The 16,387-nt window shown below is 38.6% G+C and overlaps 1 protein-coding gene across 2 annotated transcripts in view; it reads right to left on the bottom strand.

Annotated features, from left to right (window-relative positions):
• Positions 1-8,295: 8,295 nt before the first annotated feature.
• NME5 (NME/NM23 family member 5) overlaps positions 8,296-16,387 on the bottom strand; it is a 64,070-nt gene continuing 55,978 nt past the window's right edge. For both annotated transcript variants that reach the window (XM_053719863.1, XM_053719862.1), the window contains exons 5-6: positions 12,023-12,141; positions 8,296-8,564 (exon numbers count right to left, since the gene is read on the bottom strand). In XM_053719863.1, the coding sequence (XP_053575838.1) occupies positions 8,484-8,564; positions 12,023-12,141 (200 nt within the window). In that variant the 3' untranslated portion in view covers positions 8,296-8,483. The remainder of the gene's footprint in view (positions 8,565-12,022; positions 12,142-16,387) is intronic.

The raw sequence follows: 16,387 nt of genomic DNA, 5'->3' as shown, positions 1-16,387 counted from the left end.
GTTGTAGCCTGGTTGAGACTCAGGGGAATTTGTTTAATCATTTATTTGGACGACATTCTCCTTATGAATCAAGATCCTTCTCTCCTTCTTCTTCATCTAGAAATGACTATAGATATCTTGAAGAAATTAGGTTTTCTAGTCAACTTCAAGAAATCAGTTCTCGTACCATCCCAGAAATTAGTCTTTCTTAGTTTCTTAATAAACACCACTGTTTCTACTCTGAGTTTACCTTTAGAGAAAATAAAGAAAATAAAATTAGAAAATTCTCATCTTTTAAAGAAAAAAATCTTCCCTATCAGGACTCATGCAAGAATTGTGGGACTTCTGTCTTCATCTATTCAAGCAATCTTTCCAGCTCCTTTAAAGGGTTTTTCTTATTCTCACAGAATCTCTTTATCAGAAGAAGCCAGACTAGAATTGATCCAATATAGAAGCCTGGAACGGCAAAGCTATATTTGAGAAAGCTCCAGCTATTATAATAGAATCGGATGCAAACAATTCAGGTTGGGGAGCCAGATGTGGTTCTCAAATAACTGGAGGCAAATGATCTATTTCAGAAAGCAAGTTACACATCAATTGCCTAGAATTGATAGCAGGCTCTTTTGCAATCAAGAGTTTTGTCAAACAGAATTCTCCCATTTCAATTATTTTAAGGATGGACAATATTTCAGCTGTTCGTTATCTGAATCGTTTGGGTGGCACCCATTCCAAACAATTATCAGATATCACAAAGAATTTCATTCATCAATGTCTTCAGAACAACATTTCTATTCAAGCAGAATATATTCCAGGTCTTTCCAACACCGCAGCGGATTGGGGTTCTCGTTATATTCTAGACTCAAGCGATTGGAAATTACACCCAGATCTTTTTAAAAAATTACTTCTTATCAGAGGTCCTTTCTCAATAGATTTATTTGAGTCCCGTCTTAGTTATCAGATCCTCCCCTTTTACAGCTGGTGTCCAGATCCGGAAGCTTTAGCGATAGATGCATTTCTCCAATCTTGGCCACTTCAAGTAGCTTATGCCTTCCCACCTTTCTCGATGATTCCTCGAGTCTTGAATGTTGTCAGGAGGAGCAAGATTTTGCTGCTCCTGTTATCCCCATTTTGGCCAACTCAGTCCTGGTACCCGACCCTGTTAGAAATGTCATTTCAGTTTCCAATTCTATTTCCCATGGTTCCTTATCTTCTGTCAGACCCAAACGGAGATTTTCATGAACTAGTTCTTCAAGGTTCTCTTCGACTTATTGCATGGACAATTTCAGGGGATCCTGGGCTTCCGAAGGTCTTTCTTCATCAGCTAGATCATTATTACAAGATTCTTGGGCGCCAGGAACTAAGAAATGTTACTTAACCTCCTGGTCTAGATGGTCTTGCTGGTGCAGTCAAAGACATTTGGATCCCTTTTCAGCTCCTTTAAATGAGATTTTAAATTTTCTCTCTTCTCTTTTTGAGGAAGGTTTGGCCTATAGGTTTATTAATGTTTATAGATCTGCTATTTCTGCAGGTCATGAATTAATTAATTATTTTCCTATTGGTCAAAGACTCAACATATTTCTTTTTCCAGACTTATGCAATCTATAAAGATTAAGAGACCTCCTTCGGTTAAATATTCTTCTTTTTGGGATGTTAATTTAATATTTTCTCTCTTTCAGTCTTGGCCTTCTAATGAATTACTTTCCCTTAAGCAACTTACTTGTAAGCTTGCTTTTCTTCTTTGTCTTTTATCTTGCAGAAGGGTTTCTGATGTCATGGCTGTAGATTTTTCTTCTAAAATGTTTTCACCTCAAGGTGTAATTTTTAATATTTCTAGAAGAACTACATCTATGTCTTCTTCTATATTTTATCCTTATTCTTCTGATCATCCTCTTTTATGTGTAGTACTTTGTCTCAAAAATTATGAGAAACGTACTTCTTCTTTTCGAAATTCCTCTTCTAATAACCTTTTTATTTCTTTTTCTCCTCCTCATCTTCCTGTTTCTTCTACTTCTATTAGCAGATGGATCAAATGGGTTATGAATGAAGCAGGAATAGATAAATCTTTCACTTCTCATTCTATAAGAGGAGCTGCTGCTTCTAAAACTTTTTGTAAATCAGCATCTCTTCAAGACATTATTAATGCTGCAGATTGGTCTTCAGATTCTGTTTTTAGACAATTTTATTTTAAACCTATAAATTCTTTACATCAATGTTTATTAGATTAATAATTGTATTTGTTAGATTTAAACTTGCAAAATATAAGTCTCTGTCCTTGTAATAAAAATCCGATTATTCTAGCTTTGTGAAGGTATAATCTTGATTTTATTAAAGAGACAGAGACGATTATTTTCCCTCCCTATTCCCATGCCCTGTTTATGTTTTAATACTTATTGTTTTTGTATATTTTCAGCTCCAGGTCCCGCTTTGTCTGGATTCTGAAATTCGGATTTCTTCAAAGGAGTTTCGTCAAGTTCAAGTTTTTTCTGATGTTTTACCTTCCAGTTCTTCAGGATTTCTTCCTTCGTGTCAAGTTTCGTCGGATGGACTATGTTTCCAGTTTTTTCTTTATTTTTTCTGGTTTCTGATTATTTTCTTCATTTCAGTTTATGGATTTATTTCAGAAAATTCCATGTTTTTCTTATCCAGCACCAAAGATCAAAGAAGCAGTTAGGACTCTGTGTGGTCTGTTTATAGCAAGATGAACTTTTCCAATTGGTCTGTTTTGAATCTTATCTTTCAGGGTTGTTTTTCCATTGGTCATTGTTTTCATCTCTGTTATTTCTATGTTAAATGTTTAAATTGTTTATTGTAACTTTGAATAGCTGTTGAGCAGTTCTCTGGGATCCCCGTTATTCAGAAATAGCAGACTTATATGGCTTTGGCGTTGCTTTTTGGTAATTAGAAGGCCGTTAAATGCCGCAGCGCACCACATGTGTATTATGCCCAGCAGTGATGGGGTTAATTAGGGAGCTTGTATGGTTAATTTTAGCTTTAGTGTAGTGTAGTAGACAACCCAAAGTATTGATCTAGGCCCATTTTGGTATATTTCATGCCACCATTACACCGCTAAATGCGATTAAATAAAAAAAAAAGTTAAATTTTTCACAATTTTAGGTTTCTCACTGAAATTATTTACAAACAGCTTGTGCAATTATGGCACAAATGGTTGTAAAAGCTTCTCTGGGATCCCCTTTGTTCAGAAATAGCAGACATACAGTATATGGCTTTGGCGTTGCTTTTTGGTAATTAGAAGGCCGCTAAATGCAGCTGCGCACCACAGGTGTATTATGCCCAGCAGTGAAGGGGTTAATTAGGGAGCTTGTAGGGTTAATTTTAGCTTTAGTGTAGTGTAGTAGACAACCCAAAGTATTGATATAGGCCCATTTTGGTATATTTCATGCCACCATTTCCCCCGCCAAATGCGATCAAATAAAAAAAAATTGTTCACTTTTTCACAAACTTTAGGTATCTCACAGAAATTATTTACAAACAGCTTGTGCAATTATGGCACAAATGGTTGTAAATGCTTCTCTGGGATCCCCTTTGTTCAGAAATAGCAGACATATATGGCTTTGGTGTTGTTTTTTGGTAATTAGAAGGCCGCTAAATGCCGCTGCACACCACACTTGTATTATGCCCAGCAGTAAAGGGGTTAATTAGGTAGCTTGCAGGGAGCATGCAGGGTTAATTTTAGCTTTAGTGTAGAGATCAGCTTCCCACCTGAAACATCCCACCTGATCCCTCCCAAACAGCTCTCTTCCCTCCCCCACCCCACAATTGTCCCTGCCATCTTAAGTACAGCCAGAAAGTCTGTCAGTACTAAAATAAAAGTTTTTTTTTTTTTTTAAACATATTCTGCTGTGTAGGATCCCCTCTTAGCCCCCAACCTACCTGATCCCCCCCCAAACAGCTCTCTAACCCTCCCCCTCTACCTTATTGTGCACCTTCTTGGGTACTGGCAGCTGTCTGCCAGTACCCAGTTTGCCATAAAATATGGTATTTTTTTAATGTTTAAATATTTTTCTGTAGTGTAGCTGCACCCCCTCAATAACCAACCCCCCACCCCCTCCCCTGTCCCTTAGATACAAATTCCCCCCCTCCTCTCTCCCACCTTATCTAAGCAAATTGTGCCATAGTGTAGCGTTCCCACCCGCTCCCGTCCCCGCGCCTGCTCCCGGCACCCCCGCACGTGATCCTGCCCCCCCTCTGACACCCATCCCCCCATCGATGGCCGCCCACCCAACAATGATCGTGACCATCGAAGGCCGATGCAGAGAGGGCCACAGAGTGGATCTCTCGGCATCAGATTGCTAAAAACTGTTATTGCAGGATGCCTCAATATCGAGGCATCACTGCAATAACATGAAAGCAGCTGGAAGCGATCAGGATCGCTTCCACCGCTTGAAAACACCGACGTACAGGGTACGTCCTTGGTCGTTACGTACCCTGTACGTCCTTGGTCGTTAAGGGGTTAAAGAGACATGAAAACCCAATTTTTTTCTTTCACAATTCAGATAGAGCATGCAATTTTAAGCAACTTTATAATTTACACCTATTATCAATTTTTTCGTTCTCTTGGTTTCATTCTTTGAAAAAGCAGTAATGTAAACGTAGGAACCAGCCCATTTTTAGTTTAGCACCTGGGTAGCGCTTGCGGATTGGTGGCTACATTTCAGATCAATACTTACCTAAGTATGTCTTGATTACCTCAGAAACAAAGCAGTAAGTCCACACACAACACTCACTTTTAATGTGTAGAAACTCTATTTAGAAAACTACACTTGCCTGATATTACAGTATCAGTAGCTTGTTATTGCATTGTCTTTTTATTAGGCACTTGTTAATTATGTAATTCTACTGCATTGAGTGGTCCTTTAATTTGGCCCATAAAGGAACACATATGAATTATGGGGGGAGAATTAGCTTTTAGACAGACCAGTTTAGTGGTGTTTAACTGGTCAACCCATTCCTTTCCTCTAGTGAAGGAAAACATCCTCAGTTTTTACCAATAAAACACATCTTTTATTTTGCATGTAAAATACTCATCATATTGTTTATCAAATTATTTTTCTCTTAACCTACACACAGATATAAACACTTCCTGCTGGGGGAGCTCTAAGGATTAGAAGCCCCCCATAGAGGACTTGGAAGTCATATGCGTTGTCCTTTGTGTAATACTAGTTGTCTATCACTGGCATAGTCTAGATATTAATAGTTGTTACCACATAAAGGCTGGTAAGGTTGTAAACTTGAGAACCTGTCCGCCCGGCTTCGATTTGAATGGGCAACAAACACTGTACGGCGGACCGCAGCTTCTTACATTGCGGAAAGCCCAGTAAGGGCTCAAAAGCAGCTTACGCTGCTTAGTACATTGAGCCCATTGATGTTTTTTGGTTTCTCCAATATTATATATTGCTTGGAAGCCACTAGATGGCAGTACTTCCTCATTACATGTGTCTCCTTTCTAAAATTACATATTTGCTTAAAGGTCCATAATAAATTATCGTAATGTATATACAAATAAATTATATAACTTATTTTTAATGTACTCGGCTAATATTTTTTATTAAAAATTATTATTTCTAATGCCCTAAATAGTACTTCAAACAATGTAAAATAGTCCCACGACAATCTTTTTCCAAATGCCCATAAAAAGGGGTGTTTTATTTTCTATTTCCCCGTATCCAATCAGCATTGCCTAGCTGATCAGACATGGAAGCGAACACGCAACAGCACGCTGACAGAGGATCGCAGTAAATGCTGACTGACAGCTCTTTTATTGTGAAGTCCACTTCCATAGGAAATCAGCAGCGCTGTGTGTATCAGTGCTCGAGTGACAAGGGTTAACTGCAAATACCCCAAACGTCAATAGTAAGTACAAACAATCACCAGCACTGATGTAAAACTTATAAAACTTTTATTGGAAATACATTAAAAGCGACGTTTCGGGGCTTAACCCCTTAGTTATGCTAGTTACATATACATCATATTGATCTTTTAAACACAATTCTTGACGCCAAAACTGTCCACTGAAGGACTTTGGGCTCCATCTAGTGGTCATTTTGTTGTATAGCATTTCAAAGTATGTGTAACCGCAAAAACAATATATCAAACCTATACAGAATGGCAGTAATAAGATACATTGTGGCTCTAATTGTTCAATTGCTATTTTGTATAAACCTTTTTTTTTTTATCTCCTAGCTGGATATAAATAGATAAATCACTCATCTAAAATTTAAATAAAGAATAAATACTTAGGTAAATTCCATGAGAGGAGCCCCAAATAATTTTTTTTTTAAAAAAAAATAGATAGATAGAACTAATGGGAATTTGTATGTGTGTTAAACATAGATTATTTATGGTCAAAGACATAAGTCAAAAGGAACAAGGCAGATCAAAATCTCTGTTAAGACCCTTAGGAATGAGGGTCTCTAACTTGTGGATCCACCACATTTGTTTTAATATTTTTTTCCTGTCCATTCCATTTCTAGGCACATTGATTTGCTCTATGATCTGCCACCTCAATTCGCTTATGCCGTGACCATGTTCCAAAAAATGTTTTGACAAAGGGGCCTCCAGATTTTTTCTCCTTATGTTAGAGCGGTGCTGACTTATCCGCTCCCTAACTTTTTGAGAGCTAATTAAGTAAATATAGTTTGCATTAAAAAAATGTTTAAAAATTGCTGGCAAGCATTTTAAAATAATTTTCAAAAATAAGCTAAATTAGTTACATAGCCTTGCTGTCTGGAGTAGTTTGATCCACCCCCCTTATCAATGTTTAGCATCAGAAACACATGCATTGTATTTCATCTGAGTTCACAGCAGCCTATTTGCTTCTAGGCATGCTCCAGCAAATAATGACTGTTAGAAGTCTTGCATTCTACTAAATCAAACTGATTAATCCAAACTATTGCTTAATTTTATGTTAAAATAAAAATGTATTGTTTATAATCACAACCAGCCAAATTATATTGCTGTTTCATTACATAATGAATGCTTTGTTTCTTTTTCCAATATTAATTTCACTACTGACATTTCTATTTAATAAGCATCTTCAAGTCAGGATTGAACAATCTATTTTTTACCTAAAATTACAACTAGTTAACCATCCCTTGAGAATATAAACAAAATAAATGATCTTCTTATAAAGTACCCCAATAGGTTTAAAACAATAAGTAATATTCTCTCCAGAAAGTAATTACTATTATATTTCTATTTAAGGCCACCACTGCTATTGGATAACAAGCCTTATTAGAATAAAGTCATGTGGCTGGAATAACGGTTAGAGAAGCAGGCGTGTAATGTTGGTATTTCGCTTACATAAGGGCTTCAGGGCTAAAAGTTTGATTTAGTATGTGGTTGATAAATAACAAATTCCAGATACAATCCATCTTCTTAGTTTCAAATCATTTTTAAAGTTTCATTGTACAGGTCTATAGGGTACAGAGACATTATGCAATGATGATGTGCACTAATTTGTTAGAGGATGCCACTTTTGCACTACTAACAGGTAAAATGCTGGACAGAAGCCACATGCACGAGTTAAACAGATAGTTTGATAGACATGTAATTTGCATTACTTACCCTAACAAATTAGAATACGTATTAGAATAATTATTCTAGTGGTGTCAAACACAAATATAATACAATGGTGCCACCTACTGGTCATTTTCCTTATTGCACACCTAATAAAGCTAAATTTATAACATACCATCTTTGTACAATTAATTGCAAAGGAGTAACTGATCAATTAAATCAGAAAGACATTATCTTAATAAATTGCTGGTTGACCTTAGGGCTCTAGGACTAGGAGTCTTATGTGGCATGTGGCAAAAGGGCACATCAGCTGCTGTGCCATGTGGCTCATAGAGAGCAGACGAGCCAAGAGTCTAATGTGCAATATGGCTGACAGAGGAATCTTTATATGATATTGCCATTTATATGAATATTCTCTTTACACACCATTCGCTTATACATTTTCAAAACTGTTGTGATAATATAAACTTTATTCAAATGTTAACTTCCCAGCATATGTGAAACTTGTATCAATTGACTCTAGTAGTATGGTCCAGCTAGTGCCTCCTCCACATTTCTCCTGATTTCCACAGCATCCTCGGCACACAATGACAGACTCTCCTGTGTGCCCACTACTCTGGGTGAGCATACTCATTGGGGTTCCACAGTTTAAGAAACTAGGCCCTATGGTACTTATATTTTTCCTATCTTTGATTAAACCATAATACCCTTATGCTCCAGTGAATACCTTATCCACATAACTAGCAATTTGGCAAACACTCAGAAAAACACACTCAATAATAAATGAGAAAAAACTAATTTACTTTTGGGACCATTCAGTTTCTTTACTAAAGTAAATTTGTCTTTTAATACATCTTAAATAATTAGATTGCTTTAAAAATGTCTTCAAATTCATGTTGCCAACTACTGACAGAAATATCAATGTTCAATATTCAATTACAATAAAGTTTTAAATTGAAAATGTTTTGCTATGGTTCTTCTACAATCATCTGATCTTTCACATCCGGTTTGTTTGGATTGTGCTTCAGGAGCCAGTCAGCAAGCCACGTCTAAGAGTAAATAAAAGGCAAAAATATCTTCTTTAAAATAAGCATTGTCGTTATTCCCATATTCAATCATATTCTTTGCATAGCAATAACATTTTTAAATTTTCCAAAGCTAGCAAAAACAAATCAATAATATATAAAGAGCTACAGAAAACTCACTTTATTAACCCCTTAAGCCACCAGGACGTAGTTACTACGTCACAGGGTACTTTGCCTAGCGTACCCTTTTAACGTAGTACCTACGACCAACCATCTGCCTACTCTGTGTCACTGTTTGCATCGGCATTCATAAACTGCATACTGGCAGAATGTCTGCTAGTACCTAAGATGGTGGTGAGCAGTGGGGGTGGGAAGAGAGCTGTTTGGGAGGGATCAGGTAGGGATCAGGGGTTGAGAGGTGTCAGGTGGGATGGTAATCTCTACACTACAGCTAAAATCAACCCGATTAGCCCCTTCACTGCCAGAAATTTCAGAAGTGTGGTACGCAGCTGCAATTAGCTGACTTCTAATTACCAAAAAGCAATGGCAAAGCCCTGCATGTCTCCTATTTCTGAACCAAGGGGATCTCAGAGAAGTTGATTTTGCAACCATTTGTGTTATGACATTTATGTTATAACTGTACAAAAGGTTTGTAAATAATTTCAGTGAGAAGCCCAAAGCTTGTGAAAAAGTTAACGATTTTTTTTTTAATGTGATCGCATTTGGCTTCGAAACCGGGGTATGAAATTTACCAAAATGGTATCAATACCTTTGGTTGTCTGCTAAAATATATATATATTTTTGATAGTTAAAATTTTTTTTTTAAAAAACAAGGCACTTTTTTTTTGGGTTTAAATGGAGTGATAGCAAAAATTCTAAAAGATTTCTGGCTTTTGGGCAAGTTTTTCTCTAAAATTCCTGGTCCTTAAAGGGACCCTAAACACCTGTCTTCTAATAATCCCTAAAACCTACTTTTTCTTAATAATAAAAAAATAATAATCACTGCTGTCTATTTTATATGTTCCTTTTACCCCAAACTGTTGAAGGAGATTGTTTTGAAGTACAGCATTGATCCAGTGCTTGATTCTCCTATGTAAGCTGCCATATTATAGCGTACGTTACAGGGGCACCGTAGTCAGGTGATAAACTCACACAGCTACATTACATATACTTAGAGGATCCCATCTGTTTGCAGAGTGTGAGCTGCAGTGACAGATGTATTAGTCAGAGTATAAATGTATTTCCCCATTTATGTATATACACATATCATGCAGCAGAACTTAAATAAAATGCTTATTAAGTACTAACTCCCCCCACAGTTTTATACTTGAAACTGCCCACAAGTTTTATGTTGTAAGAAAAGCCGTTTGCAGTGCTGGGCTGCCGGCACCATTATCAGTGTAAATAAATCATTTGTACCTCCATGAGGAGGAGAGAGAGGGGGAGGCTGTGAAGCTGCATATCCTCTCCGTGCAGAAGATTTCTGCTTTTCAAGACCTCTCTTCTGGCTGTATATGTAAATCACTAAGGGCTGACAGATTATTATTATTATCGGTTATTTGTAGAGCGCCAACAGATTCCGCAGTGCTATAAACAAATGCGGAGTACAACAAAACATTTATAGGGATCAAACAGGTAGAGGCCCTGCCAAGAGTCGCACTGTTGTAGTCAGCTCTTGAGAAGGTGATCTACAAACAGCTGGACTCTTAGGCTTACATGCTAGGGGGATTTAAGGGGATAACAATGGAGGAGAGGAACTGGTATAAAGAAAGGTTAGTGTAGGTTGTATGCATCCCTGAACAGTAGAGTCTTTAGGGAGCAGATGTACAAGCTTAGTGATCGTTTAGCAATGATCGTCTCTGCATTGGATCAGATCGCACTGCTATATAATGCAGACGATCACTGATAAACAATCACTAAGCTTGTACATCTGTCAGCCCTTAGTGATTTACATATACAGCCAGAAGGAGAGGTCTTCAAAAGCAGAAATCTTCTGCACGGAGAGTATATGCAGCGTCACAGCCTTCCCTCTCCCCCTCATGGAGGCACAAATGTTTTATTTACACTGATAATGGTGCTGGTGTTCTGTATTATTCCCCGACTGCGTTACATTTGTCTACCTCGGGCCACGCCTTCAAAATAGATTCAAAGACGGTTGTTCACGCATGCGCTCACTGCAGCATTCCTACAATAAAATTGAAAATTACACTAAAGAGCACGCATTCACCCATGCCACAGTCGGCAAATATTACAGAAGCGGGACCTACACAATTTGGGCACTAGCTGTGTGGCATACAAATAGATTGTACTTATTTTTTCATAATATAAATAGTTACAAACACTCTGGGGACCTACAAAATTAAAATGGGCATGTATTATGGTTTCATCATGAAAGGGAATGTTTGTAATTATTTATATTTTTTATTTTATTTTATGTAAAACGTTCACTCATTTACTCATTTTTTGGCCAGTGGTATTTAGATGTCCCCAGAGTGTTTGTAAATATTTATATTATGAAAAATAAGTACGATCCATTTGTATGCCACCCAGCTAGTGCCCAAATTGTGTAGGTCCCCAGAGTGTTTGTAACTATTTATATTAGGAAAAATCACCCAGCTAGTGCCCAAATTGTATAGGTCCCGCTTCTGTAATATTTGCTGACTGCGGCATGGGCACATGGGTGCTCTTTAGTGTAATTTTTAATTTTATTGTAGGAATGCTGCAGTGAGTGTATGCGTGAACAACCATCCTTGAAACTATTTTGGAGGCGTTGTCCGAGATAGGCAAACGTAACGCAGTCGGGTAATAATACAGAACACCGGCAGCCCAGTAGTGCAAACAGTTTTTCTTACAACATAAAACTTGTGGGCAGGTGCAAGTATAAAACTGTGGGGGGGGGGTTAGAAACATAAAAACAGTACTTAAGCATTTTATTTAAGTTCTGCTGCATGATATGTGTATATACATAAATGGGGAAATACATTTATACTCTGACTAATAAATCTGTATCTTCAGTCACTGCAGCTCACACTCTGCAAACAGATGTGAGCCTCTAAGTATATGTAATGTAGCTGTGTGTTTGTCACGTGACTGCATCATGAGCATGTGACTACTGTGCTACTGAAACGTACGTTACAATATGGCAGCTTACATAGGAGAATCAAGCACTGGATCAATGCTGTACTTCAAAACAATCTCCTTCAACAATTTGGGGTAAGAGGAACAGATAAAATAGACAGCAGTGATTATTTTATTTTTATTAATTAGAAAAAGTAGGTTTTAGCTATTTTCATCAGGTGTTAAATGTCCCTTTAAGGGGTTAAAAACTTTTTTTGTGTTTGTTTTTCTAAATACAAATTATATATAAACCATGGGACATAACTTGAAAACCAACTATAATCATAAACATGATCTAGAAACATTTATATCATACCAAAAAAAATCACCTTATTAGAAACCATTATTATGTGTAATATACATACGTATGGATCAGCAGGTTTATGCTTGCAAAGCTCAGTAAGTCCAGCAAGTAAAGTTGGGTTAACAAAGAGGCTCAGGTAATCTTTAGCAGCTTGTCCTATAGGAACTGGTTCAATAATGACTAAAAGACAAAAAAACATTCAAATTAAAACAAATATTGATTAAACATTCTACTCTATTTTTAAGTGATACATAAAACGCAAATGAGATCCTTAAATTTTGGTATTAAAATAAAAAATATAAAAAAAAGGTACCGCTGACCCTTTATACATATGATTTAATACTTTTTGTGAAGGAACCTTCTGCCTTTATAGAACAAAATTTAAATGTTTTTGAAGATTACAGTAAGTTTTCAGGTTACAAAATAAATGTTGCTAAATCAAAGATTATTTGGGTAAATCTAACTCAAAGAACTTTCCATTTCAGGAAAAATATTATTATTAATAATAATAATTATTATTATTATTATAAAATATTATAAATACTGTAAAATATTCTAAATAATCCATAAAATAAATATTTTTCAGTATCTATAATATTTTTTAATAATTATTATTCATATATTTTAATATTTTAGATTTAATAACGCCTTAAGATTAATAATTTTTCATGTGTGCTAACCTGACACCTCATTAGACCTAAACCACACACCCCAAAGTGCGTTACACACATTTTACATTCCTATGTTCTTTACATAGAATTTTTTTAATTTGTATTATTAAATATATACAGCATCTGATATATAAATATGTATTTACAATAAAAACATAATTTATGCTTACCTGATAAATTTATTTCTCTTGTAGTGTATCCAGTCCACGGATCATCCATTACTTGTGGGATATTCTCCTTCCCAACAGGAAGTTGCAAGAGGATCACCCACAGCAGAGCTGCTATATAGCTCCTCCCCTCACTGCCATATCCAGTCATTCGACCGAAACAAGCCGAGAAAGGAGAAACCATAGGGTGCAGTGGTGACTGTAATTTAATTAAAATTTAGACCTGCCTTAAAAGGACAGGGCGGGCCGTGGACTGGATACACTACAAGAGAAATAAATTTATCAGGTAAGCATAAATTATGTTTTCTCTTGTTAAGTGTATCCAGTCCACGGATCATCCATTACTTGTGGGATACCAATACCAAAGCTAAAGTACACGGATGATGGGAGGGACAAGGCAGGAACTTAAACGGAAGGAACCACTGCCTGTAGAACCTTTCTCCCAAAAACAGCCTCCGAAGAAGCAAAAGTATCAAATTTGTAAAATTTTGAAAAGGTGTGAAGCGAAGACCAAGTCGCAGCCTTGCAAATCTGTTCAACAGAGGCCTCATTTTTAAAGGCCCAGGTGGAAGCCACAGCTCTAGTAGAATGAGCTGTAATCCTTTCAGGTGGCTGCTGTCCAGCAGTCTCATAGGCTAAGCGTATTATGCTCCGAAGCCAAAAGGAGAGAGAGGTTGCCGAAGCTTTTTGACCTCTCCTCTGTCCATAGTAAACGACAAACAGGGCAGATGTTTGACGAAAATCTTTAGTAGCCTGTAAGTAAAACTTCAAGGCACGGACTACGTCCAGATTATGCAAAAGACGTTCCTTCTTTGAAGAAGGATTAGGACACAATGATGGAACAACAATCTCTTGATTGATATTCCTGTTAGAAACCACCTTAGGTAAAAACCCAGGTTTGGTACGCAGAACTACCTTGTCTGAATGAAAGATCAGATAAGGAGAATCACATTGTAAGGCAGATAACTCAGAGAGCCGAGGAAATAGCCATCAAAAACAGAACTTTCCAAGATAAAAGTTTAATATCAATGGAATGAAGGGGTTCAAACGGAACTCCCTGAAGAACTTTAAGAACCAAGTTTAAGCTCCACGGGGGAGCAACAGTTTTAAACACAGGCTTAATCCTAACCAAAGCCTGACAAAATGCCTGGACGTCTGGAACCTCTGCCAGACGCTTGTGCAAAAGAATAGACAGAGCAGAGATCTGTCCCTTTAAAGAACTAGCTGATAAGCCTTTGTCCAAACCCTCTTGGAGAAAGGACAAAATCCTAGGAATCCTAACCTTACTCCATGAGTAACTCTTGGATTCACACCAATAAAGATATTTACGCCATATCTTATGGTAGATTTTCCTGGTGACAGGTTTCGTGCCTGTATTAAGGTATCAATGACTGACTCGGAGAAGCCACGCCTTGATAGAATCAAGCGTTCAATCTCCATGCAGTCAGTCTCAGAGAAATTAGATTTGGATGATTGAAAGGACCTTGTATTAGAAGGTCCTGCCCCAGAGGCAGAGTCCATGGTGGAAGAGATGACATGTCCACTAGGTCTGCATACCAGGTCCTGCGTGGCCACGGAGGCGCTATCAGAATCACCGATGCTCTCTCCTGTTTGATTTTGGCAATCAGTCGAGGGAGCAGAGGAAACGGTGGAAACACATAAGCCAGGATGAAGAGCCAAGGAGCTGCTAGAGCATCTATCATCGTCGCTCCCGGGTCCCTGGACCTGGATCCGTAACAAGGAAGCTTGGCGTTCTGGCGAGACGCCATGAGATCCAGTTCTGGTTTGCCCCAACGATGGACCAGTTGAGCAAACACCTCCGGATGGAGTTCCCACTCCCCCGGATGAAAAGTCTGACGACTTAGAAAATCCGCCTCCCAGTTCTCTACGCCTGGGATGTGGATCGCTGACAGGTGGCAAGAGTGAGACTCTGCCCAGCGAATTATCTTTGAGACTTCTAACATCGCTAGGGAACTCCTGGTTCTCCCTTGATGGTTGATGTAAGCCACAGTCGTGATGTTGTCCGACTGAAATCTGATGAACCTCAGGGTTGCTAACTGAGGACAAGCTAGAAGAGCATTGAATATTGCTCTTAACTCCAGAATATTTATCGGGAGGAGTTTCTCCTCCTGAGTCCATGATCCCTGAGCCTTCAGGGAGTTCCAGACTGCACCCCAACCTAGAAGGCTGGCATCTGTTGTTACAATCGTCCAATCTGGCCTGCGAAAGGACATACCCTTGGACAGATGGACCCGAGATAGCCACCAGAGAAGAGAATCTCTGGTCTCTTGATCCAGATTTAGTAGAGGGGACAAATCTGAGTAATCCCCATTCCACTGACTTAGCATGCATAATTGCAGCGGTCTGAGATGCAGGCGCGCAAATGGCACTATGTCCATTGCCGCTACCATTAAGCCGATTACTTCCATGCACTGAGCCACTGACGGGCGTGGAATGGAATGAAGGACACAGCAAGCATTTAGAAGTTTTGATAACCTGGACTCCGTTAGGTAAATTTTCATCTCTACAGAATCTATAAGAGTCCCTAGGAAGGAGACTCTTGTGAGTGGGGATAGAGAACTCTTTTCCACGTTCACTTTCCACCCATGCGACCTCAGAAATGCCAGAACTATCTCTGTATGAGACTTGGCAATTTGAAAGCTTGACGCCTGTATCAGGATGTCGTCTAGATAAGGAGCCACCGCTATGCCTCGCGGTCTTAGAACCGCCAGAAGTGAGCCCAGAATCTTTGTAAAAATTCTCGGGGCTGTGGCCAACCCGAAGGGAAGAGCTACAAATTGGTAATGCCTGTCTAGAAAGGCAAACCTTAGGAACCGATGATGATCTTTGTGAATCGGTATGTGAAGGTAGGCATCCTTTAAGTCCACTGTGGTCATGTACTGACCCTCTTGGATCATGGGTAGGATGGTCCGAATAGTTTCCATTTTGAATGATGGAACTCTGAGGAATTTGTTTAAGATCTTTAGATCCAAGATTGGTCTGAGGGTTCCCTCTTTCTTGGGAACCACAGATTTGAATAAAACCCCTGTCCTTGTTCCGTCCGCGGAACTGGATGGATCACTCCCATTACTAGGAGATCTTGCACACAGCTTAGGAATGCCTCTTTCTTTATCTGGTTTGCTGATAACCTTGAAAGATGAAATCTCCCTTGTGGAGGAGAAGCTTTGAAGTCCAGAAGATATCCCTGAGATATGATCTCCAACGCCCAGGGATCCTGAACATCTCTTGCCCACGCCTGGGCGAAGAGAGAAAGTCTGCCCCCCACTAGATCCGTTTCCGGATAGGGGGCCGTTCCTTCATGCTGTCTTGGGGGCAGCAGCAGGCTTTCTGGCCTGCTTGCCCTTGTTCCAGGACTGGTTAGGTTTCCAGGCCTGTCTGGAATGAGCAACAGTTCCCTCTTGTTTTGAAGCGGAGGAAGTTGATGCTGCTCCTGCCTTGAAATTTCGAAAGGCACGAAAATTAGACTGTTTGGCCTTTGATTTGGCCCTGTCCTGAGGAAGGGTATGACCCTTACCTCCAGTAATGTCAGCAATAATTTCCTTCAAGCCAGGCCCGAATAAGGTCTGC

The sequence above is a fragment of the Bombina bombina genome, chromosome 6 (assembly GCF_027579735.1).
Source record: "Bombina bombina isolate aBomBom1 chromosome 6, aBomBom1.pri, whole genome shotgun sequence".
Lineage (NCBI taxonomy): Eukaryota > Metazoa > Chordata > Amphibia > Anura > Bombinatoridae > Bombina > Bombina bombina.
Note: the sequence above shows the minus strand (reverse complement) of the source record. Positions and strands in the feature narration are given on the sequence as shown.